The sequence below is a fragment of the Anabrus simplex genome, chromosome 12 (genome assembly GCF_040414725.1).
Source record: "Anabrus simplex isolate iqAnaSimp1 chromosome 12, ASM4041472v1, whole genome shotgun sequence".
NCBI lineage: Eukaryota > Metazoa > Arthropoda > Insecta > Orthoptera > Tettigoniidae > Anabrus > Anabrus simplex.
This window is the reverse complement of record NC_090276.1, coordinates 72,221,269-72,234,721: the sequence shown is the minus strand read 5'-3', so window position 1 is coordinate 72,234,721 and position 13,453 is coordinate 72,221,269. Positions and strand designations below refer to the sequence as shown.

General features: G+C 40.2%; 1 protein-coding gene across 1 annotated transcript in view; it reads left to right on the top strand.

The window, feature by feature from the left end:
- Nucleotides 1-13,453, top strand: part of LOC136884197 (LIM domain only protein 3) — a 196,801-nt gene that overhangs the window by 144,691 nt on the left and 38,657 nt on the right. The window contains exons 3-4 of the mRNA XM_067156241.2: nucleotides 4,256-4,393; nucleotides 8,970-9,095. Of these exons, the coding sequence (XP_067012342.2) occupies nucleotides 4,256-4,393; nucleotides 8,970-9,095 (264 nt within the window). The remainder of the gene's footprint in view (nucleotides 1-4,255; nucleotides 4,394-8,969; nucleotides 9,096-13,453) is intronic.

Below are 13,453 nucleotides of genomic sequence, written 5' to 3'. Positions count from 1 at the left end.
TGAATAATTGCAGGAAATCGTTCGATTTAGTGCAAATTCAAGTAGGGAACCAGAATGGGTACTAACTTCATGGAATGACGAAAGGAAATTAAAATTAGAAGATAGGTAAGTAGGAGTGTTCGTCTAGAGTACATGGTAAAGAAGTGTCATTAGGTGAAAATTCCTTCATTAATTTATGCGTAGCCATTCCAATGTTTTGAAATATGGTATAACATGAGCGTCATGTCGCAGTTGGAAGGCATATCGTATGGATGAATTTTGTGCTCGTTGAAGTCTCAAAGCTTGTTCAACATTTAGATTGTCTAGTACAGTATCACAGCCTAAAATTGGGAATATTAGTGCTTGGATTAATTTTATTTTAAAGTTTTGACGAAAAGCATTCTTGTACCGTTTCAGGGGACACAGAGCTGCATGAACCTTTCTACATACATTAGTTACGTGTTCATTCCAGGTCAGATGCTCTTTGATGGAGATTCCAAGATTAGTTACATTTTTAAGGTACGGTACAGCAATGTCGTTTTAATAATATTAGAATAGTGGATATTCCTTTTTTTTTAAGTTCCGTTTGGGCCTGCTATGGACCACGTGGTTCTTATCTCTAGCAGCTTTCTTCTTTGACCAGTACTCCTTCATTCTTGCACTGTGAATGTCTTTTCGCTCCTGAGTCCATTTCACACCTCCTCCCGGACGTACTGTTTTTTCTGTTAGTGACTGGAGAGAGTTTGATGTTCTGATCAACGTTCTGTACCTATTCCTGTCATAAATTTCACTGGGAGCAATGTCCAATTCTTGAAGGTCTTTTCTGACGAGTCTTGCCCACTTGGCATTAGTCGCTTTCCCTCTAGAGATGGTGTGAAAGATTCTGGAGGTGAGCCTCTGATTGTCCATTCTCATGACATGACCGTAGAAGTTCAATCTCCTCTTCCTCATAGATGTTGTAATGCTCTCCAATTGTTGGTACAGTTCGTTGTTGTGCCTGATTCTGTACTTGCCTTCTTCTTTAATGGGGCCCATGATTTTTCTCAGGATCTTCCTTTCCTTCAGCTCCAGTTTTCTAAGTTGCCCTTTTCTTACCATGTTTAGGCATTCTGAGGCATATAGTACTGACGGTCTCACTACAGTACTGTAATGCCTGATTTTGAGGTTAAGGGAGAGGGATTTGGATTTGTACATACTCTTACATAGGTGGTAGGCATTTTCCAATTTGATGCATCTGCTGTTCATGGCCTGATCTTCATTCATGTTTGGGGTTATCCATTCTCCTAGGTATTTGAAGGAGTTAGTCCTTTGTATTGTTTTGTCCCCCAGTGGGATTGATTTGGGTGCATCTTTGATGTTGGTGATAAACTGTGTTTTGTTGATGGCGATCTTCAGCCCTACTTTAGCTGCTATGTGGTCGAGAGAGGATAGTTGATGGATAGCTTCCTCCACACTGGATGCCAGGAGTGTAAGGTCGTCTGCGAAGGCTAAACAGTTGACTGTTAACTTGTCTTTCTTGTAGCCAATTCTCAATCCAGAGTCATCCTGTAGCATTTTCGTCCACTCACGAATGACTTTTTCAAGTAGGCAATTAAAGAGGATTGGAGATAGGCCATCCCCTTGTCTAACACCTGTTTTGATCTCAAATCTCTGGGACAGTTCCCCTCTGAATTTGATTCTGGCAGTAGTGTTGGTAAGAGTTGCTTTCACTAGATTCAAGGTTTTCTTATCTAGTCCCAGTTCAGCGAGTGCCTGGAAGAGTGACTCTCTATCTACTGAATCGTAGGCCTTCTGAAAGTCAACAAATGTTGCCACGTAGGGTGAGGCGCTTAGGTTTTTGTAAGTGATGATGGTTTTGAGGTTCAGGATTTGTTCGGCGCATGACCTTGACTTGCGAAACCCAGCCTGGTACTCTCCGATGCAGGAGTCTAGTTGAGCCTCTACTCTTGTGAGTAATACTTTGGAGAGTATCTTATACGTCACTGATACAAGGGAAATCCCTCTGTAGTTGTTGAGATCTGATTTGTCGCCTTTTTTGTGTAACGGGTGGATGATAGCTGAAGTCCAGTCGCTAGGTAACGCTTCTGTCACCCAGATGTTTGATATGATTTCATGGATACTTTGGATTGACTCCTCATCAGCGTATTTCCAGAGCTCTGCTATGATTCCATCCTCGCCCGCTGCTTTGTTACATTTCAATTCTGAAATGGCTTTCTTGATCTCCCCCTTTGTTGGTGGGAGAGAGTCCGACTTAGTAACATTCTGAGGTTCGAAATGCAGTTTCTCCTTGGGTTCCCTTGAATTTAGAAGATTGTTGAAATACTCTGCTAGAACTGTGGTGCACTCTTCATTGTTCATTTTCAGATTTCCGTCAGCTCCCCGAAGGTGAAGTGTAGGGGCTGAGTAGGGTGTTATTTGAGATTTAAAAGTTTGGTAGAAGTCTCTAGTGTTGTTTCTTTCAAAATCCCTCTCTGCTTGTTCAATGATATTTTTATTGTACTGCCTCTTGGTGTTCCTGATAATTTTAGTTGCAGTTTTCCTAACTTCTAAGAAGTTTTTATGGTTTTCCAGACTTTTGTTACGGTTCCATTTTAGCCATGCTTGCTTTCTCTCTTCTATTGCTTTGTCACAAGTAGTTGTCCACCATGGATATTTGTTCTTTCTGACTGCCGGGATGGTGGTTGTCGCTGCATCTATTAGTGCCTTCTATTCCTTTTATTTATATAATAACTAGGCAATATATGTCATATTATCTAACTACTGTAATTAAATTTGTATTATTTATTTGTAGGTTTTACATTTCTTTTGAGGGTCACCGAATCACATTCGTTACGTTCCCGCTCAATTGTCAGGATCGATGTGGAAATTTTCAGCTGACAAACCAATGAAGTGATATTGTACAGAAATATTTTATTGTTTTCTCTGATCAAGAATTAATGCAATTGTATTTTGTTTACACGAATCACATCCATATTTATGTTAAAGTAACATTTGTTTGTGACGTTTTTTACCAACTTATCTGTATGGAAATGAGTTTAAAGCTAGAACGTGCACAAAATACCGGTGTGAGGTTTATCTGTAATATAAAATACACGGATCACGTGTCTAAATCGTACGACGAACTGAACACTAATACTCCGCCTTATCTGTGAGTAGTACCATTGTATGAGGAACACCATGGGTGTGCGTTATGTGTGAGTAGTACCATTATGTGAGGAACACCATGGGTGTGCGTTATGTGTCAGTAGTACCATTCTATGAGGAACACCATGGGTGTGAGTTATGCGTGAGTAGTACCACTGTATGACGAACACCATGGGTGTGCGTTATCTGTGAGTAGTACCATTATATGATGAACACCATGGGTGTGCGCTATCTGTGAGTAGTACCATTGTATGAGGAACACTATGGGTGTGAGTTATTTGTGAGTAGTACCATTATGTGAGGAACACCATGGGTTTGTGTTACTTGTGGGTAGTCCGGCTCCATGGCTAAATGGTTAGCGTGCTAGCCCTTGGTCACAGGGGTCCCGGGTTCGATTCCCAACAGGGTCGGGAATTTCAACAATCATTCGTTAATTTATGTGGCACGGGGGCTGGGTGTATGTGTCGTCTTTAATATAATTAATTCTTCATCACGACGCGCAGGTCGCCTATGGGAATCAAATCGAAAGACTTGCACCTGGCGAGCCGAACATGTCCTCGGACACTCCCAGCACTAAAAGCCATGCGCCATTTGATTTTATTTGTGAGTAGTACCACTATACGAGGAACAGCATGAGTCTAATTTTCCTTAGGTTAGTACCATATGAGGGGCCTGTGACGTGGATTTGACCCTTTTAGACTACATGCATCATCAGTGTAGTATTTTGCTTTGGAAGCAGCCCCTTGGTCACTTTATACCGTTGTTTTAATTTATTTTATGGTTGTTTAAAATTCATAATCGTTTTTCATCGCCGTCTTTTTGAATTCTAACGAGTAGATGGTTTTTGGAATTTTGATAATCATATCATTGCACTTCATCAAGTATCATTAGGGGCCGATGGCCTAGATGTTAGGTCGCTTTAAACAATGCCCATCATCATCATCGCCATCAAACATACTGTCGTGTAACTCACTCACAACCCATAATGTGGGAACCAAGTATTTCCAGTCCCGTAGTGACATACTATTTTCCACCTCTGTACATGTGAGGAATCCATTCGTTGAAGTTGTGTCCACATTTTTCCTTACACCCTGTACGTCCCGTGGCTATGATCGCTGTTTGTTGCCTACAGGTTCCTGTTGAAGGCGCTCGACCTCTTCTGGCACGAGGACTGCCTCAAGTGCGGCTGCTGCGACTGTCGTCTGGGAGAGGTCGGCTCCACCCTCTACACCAAGGCTGACCTCATCCTTTGTCGCAGAGACTACCTCAGGTACGACTTCCAGAATATCAATTGCAAGACATTGCGTACCTGATACAATCCTCAGCTATAGATTTTTCACTCTGTACACCTTGTCACTGCACCAGAGCAAGAACAATAATGCTGATGTTGGGAAATCAACACTTTGGTTCAGAAATAAACTAAAACGCTATTTTCAAAATATGACGCATGAAAGTCTAGTGGCCAAGCTTGGTACTACTATGTACGGGGCCACGTTACAACTAGAGATAGCAAACGAATGTCGATATATCGAAAATATTGATGTTTTGCGATGGAAATATAGATATATCGACATCGATATTTTGAGGTCCGATATATTGTTGATATCGATATTTTGTGCCCAATATATAGATATTTCTGTCAAATTTAATACTTTTGACTACGATTTGATTATTTTTCAGACCCTTTCAATATTTGCATGCTACAGTTACGAAATTTGAACTTTCATTTGTCAATTCACTTTCGGTAAATACGGTGATAATATCACAACTTATTAATCGTACACACCTTGCATGCACACTTTTACACGTCAGCTAGGCAATAGTTGAGCATTGTAGCGACCTCTGTCACAGCAGAGAGACTGTATTCAAAGGCCGGTAACACCATCGCGGAAAAAAGAAACCGATTAAATGGCAAAATGTTATCCAAGCTGCTTTTTTAAATGGCTTACCTAAGAGGTATTGGAAATTGACCTAAGATCATTTTTTTTCACGAACAAATGGAATTGCAGTGCTGAGGAAGAAATTGGGAAAGAAATGTTTTATTGCTTTATAGAGCTCTAGTAATTATCAGATGTACTTCGTACACAAATTATACGTTTGTAGTTTTTTCATATGGTTTTTCGGTGTAAGTTATTACCGGTAGTTCGTTACTAGACACGTTGCATATACTGTTTTTCTACGTAACATAACATCTTTCTGCTGTAAATGTTTTTATAATAGGGCCTATGTCATTGTAGTGAAAAAGTAATGTTACTTGGTCATTGTTTCAAGGTTGTTTTCTGATCTGCGTCAAGACTTACCAAACCTAATGAATCCTTTAATCATTGTGGTAAATGTAAAAATAGACTTACAATAATGGATAATAGCGCCAATATTTTAAAAACGGATATATCGCCGATATATCGATATTTTGAAGACCGATATTTCAATAACATCGATATTTTAATACCGATGTATCGAAGAACCGATTTATCGATATTTTGAAAAGTTTTGCCATCACTAGTTACATCTTTCGAAATGTACGGAGTGATATAAAGGGAAGGCTAACCCGAATTATTCCCTTAAGCCCTTTCCTTTTTACTATTGAAGATCCTGCTGGGCACGCGTATTTTAGAAGGGAAATATATTAATATTTCATTTGCTTTAATAGAAACACACATATATGCGTTCCAAACCCTACGGCACTTAACGCCTTTGAAAGGGCCTTGGCCTGCCCAGCGACCGCTGCTCAGCCCGAAGGCCTGCAGATTACGAGGTGTCGTGTGGTCAGCACGACGAATCCTCTCGGCCGGGAAATGCGTTACAAAATATTAAATTCTCACAAGCGCTGTCGTGTTTGAAAATATACTGGATTTCATCGAGGTGTGGAATTTCTCAAAGAAATCCTTAATATCGAACTACATCTTGCAAAATGGCCGGCCCCGTGGTGTAGGGGTAGCGTGCATGTCTCTTACCGGGAGGCACCGGGTTCGATTCCCGGCCAGGTCAGGGATTTTCACCTGGACCTGAGGGCTGGTTCGAGGTCCACTCAGCCTACGTGATTAGAATTGAGGAGCTATCTGAGGGTGAGATAGCGGCCCCGGTCTAGAAAGCCAATAATAACGGCCGAGAGGATTCGTCGTGCTGACTACACGACATCTCGTAATCTGCAGTCCTTCGGGATGAGCAGCGGTCGCTTGGTAGGCCAAGGCCCTTCAAGGGCTGTAGTGCCATGGGGTTTGGTTTTCTTGCAAAATACTTTGTTCTTTAATCTCGACTTCTGTTTTTTGTACTGGATATGAAATTTTGGTATTTAAGATTTACCTTTTTTCTGGCCATCGGCTCAATATTTATTCTTGTTCAATCTCCCTTTTTGATTGAGAAATAACACCACCATGGTGCATGGCAGGGCCTCTCAAAGTGCATGCACCAGTGCATTGAGCGGTGCACGGTGCAAGAGACGACTTCGCTTGGTTGACCAGAATGCAGACCCCCACTCCTCGCTTTGGAGCAATAGTGCTGTCTCTCTCTCTCTCTCTCTCTCTCTTTCCCCATGCCTGTCTCGCTCGTTCCGCCTATCCCCCTCTTCCTTACTTTCTCCGTAGCGCTCCAAATCCGAGCCAAGTTGGGCCGAGCTTAGCCGAGTAGCCCAGAGACGAAGTGTTGGTCCGAGCCGAGTGGGAGCGATGCATTGTACACAGTACCTCTGCGCCTCAGTTTGTACGCGTGAGATTTTGGGCGTTTGAGAGGCCCTGGTGCATGGTATCAGATGTTCATACAGTAAATCGACTATCTGCTATTTACTTTTTGTGACGATTCCGGAATTAGTGCTAGTTTTCTTCTTCTATCAGGTACATTTCTTTCACAGTTGAAGTAAGCCGACCTCATAGTTTTATTGTTGAGAACATCATACTTGCTAGTAGGACAACAACCTAGCTACAGGAATGTGCCGTGATTGGTACAACCTAAAGTGTCGAAGTTTGTCCTGAGCGGATGTATTATTCGCCAGGGACTAAAAGTTGTTTTTGACATAAATATCTCTTATAGGTGTGGGCTTATCTCACAATTTGAGTCAGGAAATTAGCAATACAAAATTTGTAACAAAGTACAGATGATCGATGTTACCTTGCAGACTGTGACGTGAAGTATCGATGGATTGCCATGACTGAGGGAGATGCGAAGGGTCTTTCATCAAAGAGGCCTCATCTCATCATAATCTCTAGGTCCTGAGTCAGTTTTCCTCTTTCGATCCATACAGATGTCTCTCGTTAGATGCAAATAAATTAATCGTTATGAATTAGTGTTTAATTTAATCAAGTCAAAATAAACGCAGAATTTAATGTTTTACGTATTCATAACAGACGGATGCATACATTCGTACAGTTTTCTCACCGTATGACAGAATTCTTTATTTTTACGCATTAATTTAATAGAGAAATGCACACTCAAGTTTGAGCATTAAATAGATTTCACATTTCAGTCTTTGCTATAGTCTGTAATTGTCCTGGTTCTTTTCGTGCAAGTTATGATGTGGTATCTACTACACTTCTGCCGACAAAGTGCACTTACAATCTTCTCTGGCTCATGGAACTTCTGGTTTACGCATATCTTGTGGTGAAACCCATGTATGGAGAGTCGTGTTATCACGTGGCGCTGTGTGTTGCATTTGAGACCAGTATAAGGGAGATACAAAGTAATTAAATAAGAAATATATTCTCCTACACTATCGTTGACTTTCCACCATCGCTGGGGCAGTTCCTCTGTTCCGCGCGAGGGGAAATCTGCTGATTTGGAGTTGAATAAGTCGTGAAACCAAATTGGGAGTGCATTTTCATTACGAAATGAACGGGATTTTGTTGGATTGAAAATTAACTTAGATCGCTTGATCGGGTCAATGTGGGGGTGTGAAAGAACCTTCTAACCAAGCTCCTGGATAACTGCTGTTGTTGAAATTCCTATCATTGCATTACTATTAGTTTCCTTCTTGTTCTTCCTTGCAAGGCAGTTCTTTAAATGTTTATTTCTTCAAAGTCGCTGACAATATCTCTATCATTCTATTCATATCCCTTTGTGACTCCGTCATGACCATGTCATCAGCGAACCTGATAGTGTTTTTTCCCCATTCACTTTAGCACCTATGGTTCCGGCATTCATGGTTCTAACAGCTTCTTCAGTGTATTGAATAGATACGGATACAGAGGGCTTCATTGTGTAACCCCTTTTCTAATACTGTGTATGCTTCTGTTTCACGTCAACGTGTAACTATTTGTGTTGTGAAGAAAAAAGAAGCCTTCGGAACACTTGGAATAATGTGTTATAATAGCAATTGGAATAATCCCAGTTGAGTTGCAGAGTGAGAATTACTTCCGTACTTCTTGTGTTTGTCTTTTCGGAAGGTGTGACATAAAAACTTTACTGTCTGTCAAACACACAAAAGTTTCAATATAAATTAGAACACTATAAACATATATGTAGAAAAATTCATACTATTGTACAAAGAATGACATGTTTCGTTCTACAAGTACATCGTCAGATTCTATAAAATCACTAAAATCATGCGTAAATACGTGCAGTATGGTTTACGTTGCGTAAACTTGTCAATGATAAAGAGTTAGGTGATAATATGAACAAGTATTAGCAAATAATGGTGTATACGTATTCAATCATCACCGTATTAACATAATGAAATACTTGTCTACGTATCTAGACTACCGAAGTTTAGTCCGTTGTCTCCAAACCCTACTTCAGGACTGTCCTGTGTTTGACAGACTAATTTGACAGTGGAAAGTAAGGCTTCCTTCTTAACAAACTTTCCCGAAGGTCTATATTCAGGATATCAATGTATGGGTTGCATTTCCTTTTTCCAGGTTGTTCGGCAACACGGGTTACTGTGCGGCGTGCTCGAAGATGATCCCCGCCTTCGAGATGGTGATGAGAGCTCGCAACAACGTGTACCACCTCGAGTGCTTCGCCTGCCAACAGTGCAATCACAGGTAGGGAATGGTGCACTTTCTCTGTTGTGTGATATTGATGGGAACTGTTCAGTTACTCCATAGGCCTGCATGGATGGGAAGGTGACGTTACGAAAATCTGCCTGTTCATTACAGGATAATTTTTCTTCTTCTTAAGACGCCGTCTCCATACGTCCGCGTGGCCAGCTATGATCTTTGCATTGTACTGAGCCATTGCTATGTGAATTTATAGGGATATCCTTACGAAGAAAGTTAAATACCAGATGGCCCGCCAGCTCCTTAGTTTCTACTTATAATTGTCCCTCATGCACTAGTGATGAGTGGGTTGTCTAATAACTGATTTTCACAGGGGCATTACTGTCTGCAGGCAGGTTACGACAAAATACCAAGAGATAACAACCGGAAAGCCGCGCGCTGTATGTTCCTCATCGCTACCTGTCTAATACGCTCCCTTGCGTTAGTAAGCCTTGTTTTCGAACGCATAGTAGCAGGTTGGTTTTTAGTACAGGAGCACTACAGCCAGTTGCTGTGAACACATTGACAATGGCTGGTGTGTTGACCAACGATGAATACACATATAATTTTAACCTATGGAGAGTATGGTTGGAATGCAGCCGAAGCTCGAAGGCGGTACGCGCAGGAGTTTCGCCGAACTGAATTGCAATTAAGAGGTAATGGATCCTTCAAGGCAAATACAAGCAACGTTTTGGTAGAGAGTAATGTATGTATGTATGTGTATAAAATAATGAGTTATTAAACTTTATTTTATCCATCTTTGACGCATTTATAAAGGTTCCCACCCTGTTACAGAATGTGTGTAGTAAAATGACTGGTATTTGTTTCACATCCTAAATACATCACGTTGTAGAGCCCCTTTGTAAACCAGCGATTAGGCATCCCGTTCATCATTACTGTATGCGGGGCACTTATTAGTAGAAAGTAAGGGGCTGGAAGGCCACCTAATGTATTTACTTCTAAAGATACTGTTGTCAGTGATCGTGCTATCAAGTAGACTTACATAATTGTGACATTCGGACAGTTTTATGTACTCTGAACAGTTATTTGATCAAAACAAGTAATTCTGAAAGTGTAAAATCAAAATAATATCTATGCCCTTTAACATTAAATTATTCAAATGCTCCGCACATTATCCGCAGTTCGTTAGAGTGAAGGTGCTCACTAAGGGAGGATCTTTGAATATTCCGTTGCTAAGCGGGTGAAAAGGGGGGGGGGGGAATTGTTTAAATTAGTATATCTGTATCTCAAAAACTTCAAAGTTTACAGACGTAAAAATTGGTATTTGAAATCTCCTTTAGAAATAAACACTTTTAAGGGGGTAGAAAAAAACGTGAAAAAGTGGTTGAATACCTTTTGTGAAGATAATTATATCTCAGAAAGTAATCTCCTTTAAAAGTAAACAAACACGTATTGTTTTGTTTTTGGAAAATCCAATTAATGGGAGGGGTGAACAGGAGTGACAAAGCGGGTGATTTTAAAGAGAAGACTATATCTACAGCATATCTCCTGTAAAAGTAAGGATACATAGTTAATGTGTTTTTGCAAAATATACTTAAGGTTAACTGAAAAAGGGGACGACTTTCCAAAATGAGCGTATCTACAGAACATCTCAAAAACTTAAAATGTTAGACGTGGAAATTGGTGTTTTAATTTTTTTTAAATATAGGTAAGGTAAGGTAAGGGTTATTTTGCCCGAAGGCAGGTCCGAACCTCCGCAGAGGTGTTCCTGAGCCGGAGTTTACGTGCGGTAGGGTGGCCAGTTCCTTTCCGCTCCTCCAGTCCCTTACCCCCCACCAACAGCGCGTGGCAACCCATCCATCTCCTGACCACGCCCAATGTTGCTTAACTTCGGAGATCTCACGGGATCCGGTGTTTCAACACGGCTACGGCCGTTGTCTTTTTAAAATATAAGAAACATTTATTTTCTTGTTTTCAGAAAAATAATTAAGGGGGGTAAAAAGGACTGAAAAGGGGGTAAATTCTTTTTATTAGGATAAAATTGACTTAGACGTAAGCTATATGTTTTTACATTAAAATTAAACTGTTCAAGCAAAACGCTATTGTCCAATATGCCATGCACACATTTGTATAGAAACACCAACTGCTACATTTCTCTTCTATTCTTTAAGGAAATAAAATTAAAATCACGTAGAAGATAACTATATGACGTTCTCTCAAAATGTGAAGAACGATTATGTCGTTTAGCGTATCTCTTAAAAATTTGTTTCGTATTCTCTGCAGTTTGTCTTTATGTGATTTATAATATGACATCCAAATTAGAGGAATATTCCAGACGACTTTGTAATCAAGAATTAAAGAGTTGAAATTGAGATCAGCTCCTGCGAATCTCTACTGTTCGTTGAAATACATCCTACTAGTTGATATGTATCGTTACAAATTTTGTCAATATGCAGATAAAAACGAAAGATTTGGAGCTTTAGTAACATAGATCTCCCTTTCTAACGTTTCTTTATTCAACTTATATTTGAAGTAGATCTCTTTGCTGATTCTAAAACAAATTACAGAGCACTTTTTGATGTTACGAGGAGGTTTTGTTTTCTGTACCCCATTTATTGAGGCGACTCAAGTGTCCTTATAATTGAAGTCGGGGTCGGCAATTTTCACCGTAATTGGTTAATTTCGCTGCCACGGTGGATAGGTTTATGTGTCATCTTCATCATCATTTAATCCCCATGACGACGTGCAGTTCGCCTACCGGAGTCAAATCAGAAGACCTGCATCTGGCGAGGCGAACTTGTCCTCGGACACTACCGGTACTAAAAGCCATACACCATTTTATTTTCACAGAAGTTAATAATCGTTTGTCTTGTTCAGGGACAGAGCCTCATTGTCCTCTCTCCATATTTCAATGTTTAACCAGCGACAAGAATAAAAGCCATTCGTATGATGTTTGTTCATATCAGGGGCGTCTCAGATTATGTATCCATGTACATTTGATAACTTGTGCAACAGTACAGTAATTATTAGAATGCAAGATGGGGGTTCTTGCCCAAGGGCTTGGAATAGGTATTCGCCAGGAGCGATTGTAGGAAAATTTATGGAATAACTACGCTCAGGTTAGCCTCTGTTACTGACAGGCAGTTTCCTGTTCCTAAATTGTGGAGTAGACTTAACTACTCTGCTATGAATTTGTAAGTCACACTCTGCAACATTAATTGGTCTAGTCGGTGTCTGTACAATTATTTTTAATTGTTGATCAATTACATTTATTGTATCTAAGTAAAAATGTATACTGTCGAGTTTCTAGTCTAGAAACAGTCTAACTTTGTCATGAAACCACGGACTACTTGCGATGTATACAAAATACTTTGACTAAAATTATTCGATAGTTGGAAGGCGCTATCGCACGTCTAGTCGATTATGTCCATCTTCACTCTTTACTACTGTGTGTGGTTGTTATTGTTACCAGCACTGCCAACTGCCCAAACCAATTCCAGGCGCCTTTGTTCGTATCGGGAGCGAGTGCGGGCTTTTAAAACATTTAGTGGCCTGTTGGGAAATCACGGACGACGAGGACACAAGGAGACGGCAGGAGAACAAGGAACCTACTCACAGCGACAATACGTCGCTCCTTCTCGCCAACCAATTAATATTATTACCTTCGTCTGATGATCTTGTTAGCTTTCTTCCCGCCACAGCTGTGCTTCGGTATTGACCACTGAATTACGATAAGCTATATCCATTGTATCCTTGTATCCGGCTCCTTGTTGAACGTTCAGCCTATTGACCTTCATTTTAGAGTGTCTCTGGTTCCATACCTAATTTTTAATTTTTCACGTACTATGAAATATCCTTTCTGAATTAATTTTGGAATTTCGTCGATATCTATAGTACTCCCCACGTTATGCAGGGCCATGACTCACCTTAGCCTTTGAAGTTCTAGAAGCTTTCCAACACTGGAGTGAGTTTGTTGCTCTTGGTCTGTACAATATAATTTTCAAAACTCCCTCCCCGATATCTTCCGGAGTTTTCAAGATACTCGGTTAAAATTTTGTGCTTTCCTTCGGTGTGTAGAGAACAACAACCCTCACATGACTGAATCTCTGTCTTCTAAAGTTTAATTTTAAAGAATGGTGGAAATTTGAGCCAATTTTTGGTGCTTAAAAACAGCTTGTTAAAATATTATTAGCACTTTAAATAATTCAGTTATTCTACTAGCGCTTGTAGGTGCAACAATGATAAGTAGATTTTAAAAATAATCATTGAATAATATTGATAGGAAAATGGGTAATGATGTGTACGTTATACAGTCGCCCCTTTTGAATACCTGATTTTCTGTAGCGACATCGTACATGGTCATGTTGGAAATGAATAGTACATTTTCCTCATCAAATTTTCCT